This window comes from Myodes glareolus, chromosome 5, assembly GCF_982192425.1.
Source record: "Myodes glareolus chromosome 5, mMyoGla1.1, whole genome shotgun sequence".
NCBI classification, from domain to species: Eukaryota; Metazoa; Chordata; class Mammalia; order Rodentia; family Cricetidae; genus Myodes; species Myodes glareolus.
The window spans coordinates 22,484,590-22,497,518 of record NC_142030.1 but is presented as its reverse complement, the minus strand read 5'-3'; the positions used below and the strand labels follow the sequence as shown (position 1 = coordinate 22,497,518).

The following is a 12,929-nucleotide window of genomic DNA, read 5'->3' as shown; positions in this document are numbered from 1 at the left end:
TTACTGTTGAGGAGCTTCCGGGAGCCACGACCTCGGGTAGCTGACGTGGAGGCCTTGGAAAGGCAACCACAACCGGGAGCGGCCGTACCGGCTAATCGGACCTGGGAACCGGAGGCCTGAAGGATGCTAACCAAATTCGAGACCAAGAGCGCGCGGGTCAAAGGTAGTGAAGAAGAAGAAGAAGAAAAGGAGAAAAACGGGGGTTGGATGTTAGGGGCGGTGCTGTCACTTAAGGGAGTGAGGATGGGCGGACTCGCTGACCGAATTGGGCCCGCTTGAACCGGGAGGAATACCCGAGGGAGGCGGGTTAGGTCTAGTGGAGTCTCTGCAGTCTGCGCTTCTTAGTGAGTCCTGGAACTTTGACTTACTTATAAAATGGTTCCTGCATTGAAGGAGATCCCTTAGGCCCGCTTCCTATTATTTCCATCCACCTCTTCTTAGGGCTGTGCTCCTACTTTTATTCTTTATGTTCTTAAGGCCTTGTGACTTTTATGCATTTTTAATGACCGTGTTATACGAAGTACCTCTGGCGTTTGGTTCTACACCTCTGTCACTGTAGCTTTTTTGGAGTCAGGCACTGGCTACGCCGTTAGCCTGTCTGCACATCTCGATGTCCAGTGCCTCCGTTGGACTTTACTGCCTACTTGCCTACAGCCCCATCAAGTCCGGAGACTGGCAAGATTGTTCGATACATACAAGATGCTTTGTATTAGATTTGAATGTCAGACATAGAATTTTTTGGTAATAATTTTTGAAGGACAGAGGCCTGAGATCACAGTCTTTTAGAATGTTGAAATTAGAAAAACAGAATTAAGTCTACGGAAATCTGGTTAAAGATATATCTGGAATATTTTCTAAAATGAATTATAGTGGAGTAGTTTGGAATTTGTTCTCTGGAGTCAAGTTGTCTTGCTTAGGAATTCTGAAACATCCACTAACAAACTACATGACCTGAGTCGGCCTATCTCTAAATTTCTACATTCTTATTTTTAAAACTAAGGGTAATTAACATTCTTTTATAAAGAGAATTAAAATGAGAAAGTATATTGCATATGTTATAATAAAGCCTGGCCAGACTCAGTAACTCAAAAACTAGAAGCTGTTTAATGTGAGGTTATATTCTGAGCAGTTTCTAAGTATCGTGAGAAATTTGATCACGAAAGGTACCCTTAAAATTTCTACTACCATCATGGTTATGTAGAGCCTGTCTCAGTGGCAATAAAAAGAAAGACCCATCATCTCTGGTACAGTCATGGTGGCTTTAATCCCAGCACTCTGGAGCCAGATGCAGGTTGATCTCTGTGAGTTGGAGGCCAGTGTGGTCTACACACTGAGCTCCAGGCCAGTCAAAGCTACAGTGAGACACTTCCAAAAAACGGCTCTGGGGCCGGAAAGATGACTCCGTTAACAGAATTTACTGCTCTTGCAGAGGACTTGTATTGGGTTCCCAGGTCCCATGTTTGGAAGCCCACAGCCACCTGTAACTCCAGCTCCAGATGATCTGGTCCCCTCTTCTGGGCTCTGTGTGCACCTGAGCTCAGGTGTGCCTGAGCATAATTCAAAACAAACAAACAAACAAAACCAGTTTCCGGTACTTGAGTAGATGACGTGAGTCTTCGTTTCCTCTTAGTTCTTTTCAGACATCTTCTTGGTCAGTAGGAAGGGGTGGAGGAATGAGTGAGTATTTGAGAGTTTGTGCAATCAGAGTTAAAACTGCGTACTGCTCATACAGAGTTTGGTTCCCATCATCCATGTCATATGGCTCACAACTACCTATATATACCTCCAGCTCCATAGGATCCAGTGTCCTCTTCTGTCCCCCTTCAGGCCCCTGTACTAATGTGCACACAATCCCCACACAGATATACATCATTAAAAATAAAAAAAATGTAAGTGCTAAGCTAGACACTGTGGTTCCTGTCTGTAAATCCCAGCACATGAGAGTCTGAGGCAGGAGAATTGCTGTGCATTGGAGGCTACATGGTGGGACCTGTCCAAAAGAAAAAAAGAAAGATGTTAACAGTATACCATAAAAATAAAACAAACACCATGCAAAATAGGTGTCTTTGTAAACTTGCTGATAGAGCATATTCGTACAGTGTTCTTACAACTAAGCAATAGCTACTGGAGTTGGATGTGATGGCCCTCAACCTGTCATCCCAGTACATGGGAGGCTAAGGCGAGAGGTTTGTTGCAAGTTTGAGACCAGCCTAAACTACAAAGTGAATCCCTGTTTTAAAACCCCAAACATTGCTGGGTGTGGTGGCATAGAGCAGGCAGAGTTTGAGGCCAGCCTAGTCTCTACAGTGAATTCAAGGACAGCCAGGGCTACACAAAGAAACCTTAGCTCTGAAAAACTAAAACCCAGACGTTTACCAGAATATTAAATGTACATGTGCTAAGCCAGTGAGATGACTCAGTGGGCAAAGGTGCCTCTCACCAAGTGATCCCCATGACCTACATGGAAGGAGAGAGCTGATTCTCACACACATATACATGGCATGTGTGTATGTGGACACAAAGATGTATATACACTCTCAGATAAATGTAGTGCAAATTTTTTAATGTACGTGTTCTATTTTGTAGCCGTTCCATTTTCAAGTTTTTAGCCTAAAGCACTGTTAAGGCAATTGGTCTAGATTATATATAAACCTATCTTCAGTAGATTTTTTTTTTGGGTTTTTTTTTTTTGAGACAGGATTTCTCTGTGTGTCCCTGGCTGTCCTGGAATTCACTCTGTAGACCAGGCTGACCTCAAACTCACAGAGATTCGCCTGCCTCTGACTCCTGAGTGCTGGGATTAAAGGCATGTGCCACCACTTGGCTTCAGCTGATCCTTTTGATAGCCAGAAACTAGAGGTGAAACTTAAATGTTTTCTAAGAGTAAGGTGGGTTTTTCATTTGTTTGTTTGTTTGTTTATTGACAGTGTCTCGCTATATAGCCCATGCGGGCCTCAAACTCATGATGTTTCCGCTTCAGCCTCATAGGTGCCAGGATTACAGGTGTGTGACACCATGCTCAGTTTGGGAGTGTGTGTGTGTGTGTGTGTGTGTGTGTGCGCGCGCGCGCACGCGCGCGCGCGTTAGTGACTAAACTGAGTCCCAGGCAAGCCACCTCTCTCTCACTGAAGTAAATCTCCAATTCAAAGATAGTTTAAAATGTGATCGACGAGTGAGATGACTAAGTGGTTAAAGTTCTTACCACCAAGCCTAATGATCTAAGTTCAGTCGCAAGGCCATATGGTAGAAGAAGGGAATTGACACCTGCAAGGTTTTGTTGTTGTTTTGTTTTGTTTTGTTTTGATTTTTAAGGCAATGTCTCAATATGTAGCCTACATATATACATATGTATGGATTGTCCTCAAACTTCCACACATGCACCATGGTACATGTGAGCCTACACGAGAACACATGTGCATACACACAGTAAATAAATAAATGTAATTAAAAATTTTAAGTTCGGTGCCTTTGTTCCTTACAGTTGAAAAAAAAAAAGAATGAATTTCCATTAAGTGTAAAAAAGATTTATGTCATATATTTAAGTGAGAAAGGTTTGCAAAATAGCATTGTATAATTCCATGCCCATAACATAGTAAGGCCTGTGTTTATATGTAGCTGCATTAAGAACCTGGACACACTCCAAACTGTTAACAATTCTTTTCTTCTAGTTTGTCCTTTTATCATCCTGGTGGAGTAACAAGGGATAGATTTGTTTTCCTGCCTTAAATCACTAAACAACTAAACAAAACTACAAAGAGTACAGGAAATTATTCCTTGAGGGAAGGTAAATAAATAGGGTGAGTCCTATGTTTGTTTAGATTAGTGCTTAGAGACAGATTCCAGGCAGTAGTGAAGGAAGAAGGAAAAACCCTGTAGTCTAGCACAGGAATAAGAGCTCAGCATTTGGGGCAACAAAGATGGCTAAAATGTGCTTGGAAAATACCAGAAATGACAGAGGTCATCTATGGGTCCCCTTGGACCTTTCTTAGAGTGTTGATAGGTACATGCATGTGAGAAAAAAATCCAAAATTTAAGAAAAAGCCATCAAGAGGTAGTTGTGGAGCTGGAGAGATGACTCAGTGGTTAAGAACACTTGGCACCCTTGCAGAGGACCCAGGTTCAGTTCTTAGCATCTTGGTGGTTATGGTGGCTCATAACCATTGTAACTCCAGTTCCAGGGGATCTCACCTCCACAGGCACCAGGCATGCATGTGGTGCACATAGACATATACAGGCAAAATACTCATACACTTAAAAAGTATATTAAAACATTACGAGATAGCTGGGCAGTGGTGGCACACATCTTTAATCCCAGCACTTGGGAGACAGAGACAGGTGGATCTTTGTGAGTTTGAGGCCAGCCTGGTCTACAGAGAGAGTTCCAGGACAGGCTCCAAAGCTACAGAGAAACCCTGTCTCAAAAAACAAAAGCAATAAATAGATAGATAGATAGATAATTTTAGAAGTTATACATACCTGTAATCTGAGCACTGGGAGGCTGAGATGGAAAGATTGTGACTTTTTAGGCTAGCTTAGACATAAGAATGAGGTCTGTCTTTTTTAAAAAGAGGAAAAAAAAAGTAATAGAGGGCTCCAGAGATGCAGAGATGGCTCAGTTGTTGAGAGCACTTGCTCTTCCAAAGGACACAAGTTCAGTTCCCAGAACCCATGGCAGACGGCTCACAACCACCTGTAACTCCAGTTCCAGAGGATCCAACACATCTGGCCTTCGTAGGTTTTCATAGGTACCTGCACTTATGAGTGCATACACACACACAGACACACGCCTACACATAATTAAAAAAGAATACAGTAACAAATTTTTTTATTTGTTTTTATGTATATATGAGTGTTCTATCTGCATGTATACCTTTACACCAAAGGACATCAGATCCCACTATATATGGTTGTGAGCCACTATGTGGTTGCTGGGAATTGAACTCAGGACCTCTGGAAGAGCAGCCAGTTCTCTTAACCTCTGAGACATCTCTCCAGCCCCAGAGAAACAAATCTTTTTTGTTTGTTTGTTTGTTTGGTTGGTTGGTTGGTTGGTTGGTTTTTCGAGACGGGGTTTCTCTGTAGCTTTTGGAGCCTGTCCTGGAACTAGCTCTTGTAGAACAGGTTCACCTTGAACTCACAGAGATCCGCCTGCCTCTGCCTCCCAAGTGCTGGGATTAAAGGCATACGCTACCACTGCCTGGCAAAAACAAATCTTAATAATAACTTTTTTTTTCAAATATTTATTTATTTATTATGTATTCAATATTATGTCTGTGTGTATGTCTGCAGGCCAGAAGAGGGCACCAGACCTCATTACAGATGGTTGTGAGCCACCATGTGGTTGCTGGGAATTGAACTCAGGACCTTTGGAAGAGCAGGCAATGCTCTTAACCTCTGAGCCATCTCTCCAGCCCTTAATAATAACTTTTAAATAAAGAATGGAAATAGAAAGCAGAACAGTTATCCCTGGAGCTCACACAAAGGTGGAAATAGTCTGTGCTCCTATAAGACAAATAGAAAGGGTCTTTTTTGGTTTTCATTTTATTTTTTTGTGGGGCTGGAGAGATGGCTCAGCAGTTAAAGAAAGATTTCCTGACATTATTGAGCATCCTATAGAGACCCTCTGGTGGGTATTCCCTTAGCAGTGATTTCAAATTAGACCTAGACTATAAAGGCAGCTATAGACCCACAGTAACAAAACTTTAGGTCCTATCTGTCAGCTGATTCCAGCTAAGATACACCTCAGAACAAAGCCCAGCAATGCTTAAAAAAGAAATATCTAACAATAAGGCTTATTGTATTTGGTATCCAATAAAAGGCTAGCTATCAGCCTGGAGGTGGTGGCGCAAGCCTTTTAATTCTAGCTCTCGAGGAGACAAAGGCAGGCGAATCTGTGAGTTCCAGGATAGTCTGCTCTACAAAGTAAGTTCCAGGACAGCCAGGGCCATACAAAGACACTTTAAAAATTAGGGAGAAAGCTATCAAGCATGTTGAAGGAATAAATAGATAGCCTCTGGTTAATCTAGTTGTTCCTTTTTATCAGACTTGACAAAAGAAGACATCAGGGACCCTATCTCATTGTGTAATTTTCTGCTTTTCACCTTTCTCCAGGCCTAAGTTTCCATCCCAAAAGACCCTGGATCCTGACCAGTTTACACAATGGGGTCATCCAGTTATGGGACTATCGAATGTGCACTCTAATCGACAAGTTTGATGAACATGATGGTAAGTTAGTTTCTAGGGGACATTATAAGATTTAAGTATTGGGGCTAGAGAGGTGACTCAGAAGTGAAAAGCGAAAACTGTTCTTGCAGGACCTGAGTTCAATTTCCTATCCACATCAATCCAGGGCTCACAAACCACCCGGAACTCCAGCTCCAGGTGATCGGATACTCTCTCTTGGTCGCCACTAGCACGTGAACACATGTGCACATACACATAATAAAAATGAATATTTTTATATTCTTTGGTTGTGAGCCTAGCCTTTTAATGGCTGATCCATCTCTCCAGCCCAAAAATGAATACTTTTAAAGGCCAAGTATTTGTCATTATATAGGGTGATTTAATCATCCCTCAAATAAGAATCCTAGTTTGTGGAAAGAGGTAGAAACAAACAAACAAAAGCTATAAATAAGAATTTTTTTTTCCTCTGTGAAACAGTCCTGGCTGTCCTGGAACTCACTCTGTAGACCATGCTGGCCTCAAACAGTGATCAGCCTGCCTCTGCCTCCCGAGTGCTGGGATTAAAGGCGTGTGCCACCATTGCCTGGTCTATACAAATAAGAATCTTAAACCTGGATGGTGGCTCACACCTTTAATCCCAGCACTTGGGGGCAGAGATAGGCAGATCTCTGAGTTCGAGGCCAGCCTGGTCTACAAAGCAAAGTCCAGTACAGCTAAGACTCAAAAAATAAAAATTAAAAAAAAAAGGCGGGTGGGGGGACTGGTGAAGTGGCTTAGAGGGTAAACGTACTGCTAAGCCTGAGTTTCGTGAGTTCCATCCCCGTGGCCCATATGGTGGAAGAAGAGAATTGACTGCAACTTGTTTTCTGACCTCTGCATGTGCACCACACAGACACAAATAAAGAGGATAACTTTCCTTCACATACATGGCCTGCCTTCTTCCCTAGGTCCAGTGCGAGGCATCGACTTCCATAAGCAGCAGCCACTGTTCGTCTCTGGAGGAGATGACTATAAGATTAAGGTACATGGCTGGGAATAACAGGAGAATGGTGAGGTTTGGGAACTAAGGAACTGAAAGACAGGAGAATTCATTTATAGAGGACTTGGACTTCTAACATTATCCAAAGCACTTATCCAACAAACACTTACTGAATTTATCAGAAACTTTTCTTTTGTGTGGGAATTGAAAGATGAGTACAAAGTAACCTTTGTTCTCCAGGAGCCTTTATTCTAACACAAGAGATAAACGTACACTCAAATAATAGCATGTATAGTATACTAGCTGGTTTTATATGTCAATTTGACACAAGCTAGAAGCATCAGAAAGGAACGAGCCTCAGCTGAGGAAATGCCTCCATAAGATGCAGCTGTAAGGTATTTTCTCCTTTAGTGATCATTGAGGGAGGGCCCAACCCATAGTGGGTGGTGCCATCCCTGGGCAGGTGGTCCTGGGTTCTATAAGAGGGTGGGGTGAGTGGGCTGGGGAGCAAGCCAGTAAGCAGGATTCCTTCCTGACCTCTCTGCATCAGCTCTTACCTCCCAGATTCTGTTCTGTTTGAGTTTCTGTTCTGACTTCTTTCAGTGATGACTAGCAATGCTGAAGTGTAAGCCTAATGAATCCTTCCTCCCCAACTTGCTTTTTGGTCAATGGTGTTTCATTGTAGCAATAGAAACCCTAACTAAGACAAATAGTTTGAATGACATAATAAATACTCAAAATAGAAAAAGAACAGTCCATGTACAGAAATGGACATGCATAGTTGGATGTGTTTGGGAATTTCTAGTTCCTTTTAGAGAGATAAAATCTAGAGACAGTGAAAGAGGGCAGAAGACAGAGAGATCTAGAAGGTAGATAAGATCATGAGTGCACGTTTGCAGTGCTCAGGGGTTCTCGTGTTATTACACAAGCGTGTAGCCAATACTGGGGCTTAGATAGAGGAGTGGTAGAAGATTTACATTGATTTTATTTTTTAAATTTCTCAAATGAAGCTGGGCAGTGGTCCCAGCACTTGGGAGTAAGAGGCAGGGAGATCTCTGTGATTTTGAGGCCAGCGTGCTCTACAGAGTGAGTTCCAGGACAGCCAAGACTACACCGAGAAACCTTGTCTCGAAAAACAAAACCAAAAAAAAAAAAAATTTTTTTTTCCTTAAATAATAGTAAATAAAAGATTGGATAAATTGGGAGGAACTGAAGACATAGATACCAATGAGGAAACTATTTTATAAATGCTTGGGGAAAGTGAACAGAAGAACAGAACCTGAACTTAGGCAATACCATCTGAAATGGAGAGAAGTAGATGGATATGAAAGCTTAAGGAAAAAAACCAGTGGTTGTTTGTGATGGGCGTCAGAGGGACGATAAAGAAATGTGAATGAGATTCTGTTGTGGTACTTTCCCCCTCACTGCTGGGGACTGATCTTAGGACTTCGTATGTGCTCGGCAAGTACTCTATGGCTCAGGTACATCCCCAGCCCTAACAGAAGGTCACTAACTTGGAAAGACGAGTCTGCAGTAGGTACAGTTTTGTGGAGTTTTGGAGAATGAATAATTCCGTATTGGCTCTACTGTGCTTGAAGTACCTAGGAGACTCACTGAAGATATTTGGAATTTGTCAGTAGTAAGCAGAGAGCTAAAGCCGTAGTGTGAAAGATGCTGCACAGGGAGTAGTTTGAATGCTAGACAAATGATAGTGTAAGACAGAGAGAGACAACTTCCCCGTGAGCCCATCCCCATGTGTAGATGTCTTACACTCTGTAGCTTTTCTGTGAGAAGCCTATACTCGTGCTCTTGGGTGTGCCTTACTTTCTTCTGAGTCCTCTCTTTCTCTACCCCTTGTGCTTAAGTCTGCATTAAGTTTTCTGTATTAAACACCAGCTATACTTGACGGGAAAAAGAAGAAAAGCTGAATAGGAAAGAGTAATTTTATAGTTTGGAGATAAAACAAGGAAAAGCTAAGGAAGAAGGAAGTTTAGGGAAAAATGAAGTCGTCAGAATAAGATCCAGATGAAGAAGAAGCCTCTAGATTGCTGAGTAAGGAGTTTATTAGTAATAGTAACACCTTAACGTTAGGTGAGATAGTCAACAGAATGCAGACAGTTCTAACGGTAAAATACAGTGCAGCAACTTTGGATCTCCAAAACTAGATTTCAGAGCTGGGGATGTGGCTCATTTAAGTGGAATGCTTACCTAATGTTTTTGAAGTTTAGCACCATATAAAACTGGGTCTCAGCACTCAGGAATTGGAGGCAGGATTAGCAATTCAAGGTCATTGTTGGCCACATAGCAAGTGCGAGTGTAGGAATTTCTATGTATATGAAACTCCTGTTTCAAACAAGCAAACAAACAAAAGGAACCCAGTGAGACTTTCTTAAGTCCAAGGTATTTATGTCCTATTCCGTGGTTGATTTCTGTCTTTTCAGGTTTGGAATTACAAACTTCGGCGCTGCCTCTTCACATTGCTTGGGCACTTGGATTATATTCGTACCACATTTTTTCATCATGTAAGTGGCTGTTGACCTTCATTATTCAGTATTCTGTAATTTCTCCATAGTAATCTCTATGCCTGGCACTAGAGCTCTGGCTGTGAATAAGAATCTGGGCACTTGTGTCTGCATAGCTTAAGGCTAGCCTAAACTACATAGTGAATCCTGTCTGAAAAACAAGGGCTGGGGTGTAACTTAGTGATGCTAGAACACTTGTCAAGCGTACACAAGGGTCTGGCCTGACAGAACGAGATTGTTCTAGCCCTGTCTGAAATGTCTTTCAGGAGTATCCTTGGATTTTGAGTGCCTCAGATGACCAAACAATTCGTGTGTGGAACTGGCAATCTAGAACCTGTGTCTGGTAAACCAAGAGGCAGTAGCCTCAAAAAAGGGTCTCATTCTTTCTAAATACTTACAGTCAGCTTCTTCTCAGGTCAGTCTTCCTCCTTCCCAGGCAGGCCATGTCTGCTGATTAATTACTGATCATATTTGTAGGATTCTTTTAAATATAGTAATATCAGCCTAGATTTTGTGATGTCTTAAGAAGAATAGGCCATAAAACCAGACCTTTGGAGTAGAACATTTAGATCCTTTTTCAGTACTATGTCCATAAAACTGGAGTTGTAATATAGACAGTGAGTCTCACTTAGTGTTTGGGCTGGTCCTCTAGTAGAATTGCCATAAGAATTTCCAACTTCAGCCGTTAAAGGTGTTCTATTAAAATCTGTCAAGTATATTTCCTATATGAATTGCCATATTTTTATAAGTCTTTAATCTGAGAGTAAACTTGGTTCCATGAAATTAGTAATATTTAAATATTAAACAGTTAGTGTTAGAAAGAGAATTATTGAAGAAAGCAAAAAGGTGCCATGCAAAACTGGTGACCTGAGTTTGATCCATGTAAAGGGGAAGGAGAAAACTGACTATATGGCACCCACTGTTGCCGCTGTACTAAGAAGAAGATAACTTTTTTTTTTTTTGGTCTGTTTGAGACAGGGTTTCTCTGTGTAGCCCTGACTAGCCTAGAACTTGCTCTATAGACCAGGCTGGTCTCAAACCCACAGAGGTCTGCTTGCCTCTGCCTTCTGGCTGGGGTCAAAGGCATGTGCCATCACTGCCTGGTCAAAAACTATATATTTTTAAAAAGGAGCTATTAGCTGGACATGCCTTTAATCCCAGCACTCGGGATTAAAAGAACCACAAAACAAAACAAAAAGGGAGCCACTGTTAGCACGGGTGTCATTGCTTATTACTAGTTTAGAATTGTTAGGATGGCTTCCATTGCTTCCATAAAAATATGAGAAAAGCATCCACTGACTGTGAAGAAAGCATTTAGCTTAGAAGCCTGTTGATTTCTACCTTTAATTGAATGTTTTTTCCTTGCAGTGTGTTAACGGGACACAACCATTATGTAATGTGTGCCCAGTTCCACCCCTCTGAAGACCTGGTGGTGTCCGCTAGCCTGGACCAGACTGTCCGCGTTTGGGATATTTCTGGTGAGCTACCCAAGTTCAGGGGACAATCTAGTCACGTCTGGCGCAAAACTGCAATTGCTTAAAACAGCAAGGGTATTTGGCTTCGAACAACAAAATTCAGAATTTCCATTTCTGTATAATATCTTTGTTTTTGAAGGTATTGAATCTGCTTTGATGTTCATATTAGCAGTATTTTCTATGAAAGCGACTTACTCTAGGAAGCTAATTTGATTTCTTTAGTTACCTCAGATTTTCATTAAATATGTATATCTGGGCTAGAGCGATGACTCAGCAGTTAAGAGCCCTGGCTGTTCTTCCAGAGGTTCCAGGTTCAATTCCCTGTGCACACATAGCAGCTCACAACTGTCTGTAACTCCAGTTCCAGGGTATCTGATACCATCAAACCAATGCACATAAAATAAAGTTAAATAAGTTATTTTTAAAAAAAAGTACATCTGAATTATTTGATTAAGAACCAAGCTTTCCACTCAAGTAAGATACATATTTTACAAAAACAAGAATATGTAAGTAAATGGAATTTGTGAATCCTGTTGCCTTATTTATAAATAGAAAAGTCTATTAGATTTCTTCTATAATAAGGAACATAGAATGGGAAGGAATTGGTGACTTTTGTATTCAGAATACCTTTTAATAATCTTTCTGAGGGCTGGAGAAATGGCTCAGTGGTTAAGAGCACCGCCTGCTCTTCTAAAGGTCCTGAGTTCAATTCCCAGCAACCACATGGTGGCTTACAACCATCTGTAATAAGATCTGGTGCCTTTTTCTGGCCTGCAGGCATGCATGTAAGCAGAATACTGTATACATAATAAATAAATATTAAAAAAAAACAAGCTTTCTGAGCCCTTTGAATAATTAGGCCAAGTCCTCCTGTCGTAATTTATATATAATGATTTTTGAGATAAAGATTGAAATTTTAGTGTCAAACAGAGATCTAAAATGTTGCTGCACAGAGAATACTGAGAGAGAATGCTGTCTATGACATGCATGGAGGGGCTTCTTGCTGGAATAGGGAACCGAGACTCTAAATACTGTGCTTCTCTGCTCAGTTAAATTTAAAAAACAAAAAAACAAAAAACCTCACTCACTGAATTATCTTTATTTGCCACTTTAGAAATTCTGAGATTGGGTTCTTAGGAAAGTCATGTGAGACTGCAAAACAGCATTTCTTCCCTAAATAGGAAAGCCCTTGTGGGCCTTTACCTGCTTCTCTGTAGAAGTGAAGGAGTTAACTTTCCCTTTCTATAAAGTGCTAAAGTGGTAACTACTCAGCTTCCTCTGACAGTGCTAGGCTAGGGCCATTTAGGAGTTGCTGCTTTTATAAGCCGTCGGTGAACAGCAAGTGCAGACTTTGGATTCCTGAATGCAATGATTGGAATGTTATAGTAGCATTTGCAATTTATTTATTGTAGAAATAAACCAAGGGAATTTGGGCACGGTCTTGCATGCTATAATCCCAACACTTAGGAGGTAGAAGCAGGAGGATCAGAAATTCAAAGTCATTCTTGACTACATAATGAGTTTAAGGCCAGCCAGGGCTATATGACACCCTGTCTCAAAGAACCAAACCAAAGGAAAAATAAAACAAAACAAAACAAAAAACAAAACCCAAACAAGTCAAGGAGAAAAGAGGGCAGTTGGAGAGTAGGATCACTGTATCATGCTGTCTCTGCAGTTTTCCAAAGCTTAGAATTGCAAGACAGTGGTGTAAACAAGACAGTTTGGGAGATACAGCCATTATGTTCATCCTCTAGGTCTTTGCCATTGCAG

The 12,929-nt window shown here is 41.3% G+C and overlaps 1 protein-coding gene across 1 annotated transcript in view; it reads left to right on the top strand.

Moving 5' to 3' along the window:
* The first annotated feature begins 4 nt into the window (after positions 1-4).
* Copa (coat protein complex I subunit alpha) overlaps positions 5-12,929 on the top strand; it is a 44,553-nt gene continuing 31,628 nt past the window's right edge. The window contains exons 1-6 of the mRNA XM_048448901.3: positions 5-163; positions 6,112-6,225; positions 7,131-7,204; positions 9,604-9,684; positions 9,951-10,027; positions 11,053-11,162. Coding sequence (XP_048304858.1) covers positions 124-163; positions 6,112-6,225; positions 7,131-7,204; positions 9,604-9,684; positions 9,951-10,027; positions 11,053-11,162 — 496 coding nt within the window. The 5' untranslated portion in view covers positions 5-123. The remainder of the gene's footprint in view (positions 164-6,111; positions 6,226-7,130; positions 7,205-9,603; positions 9,685-9,950; positions 10,028-11,052; positions 11,163-12,929) is intronic.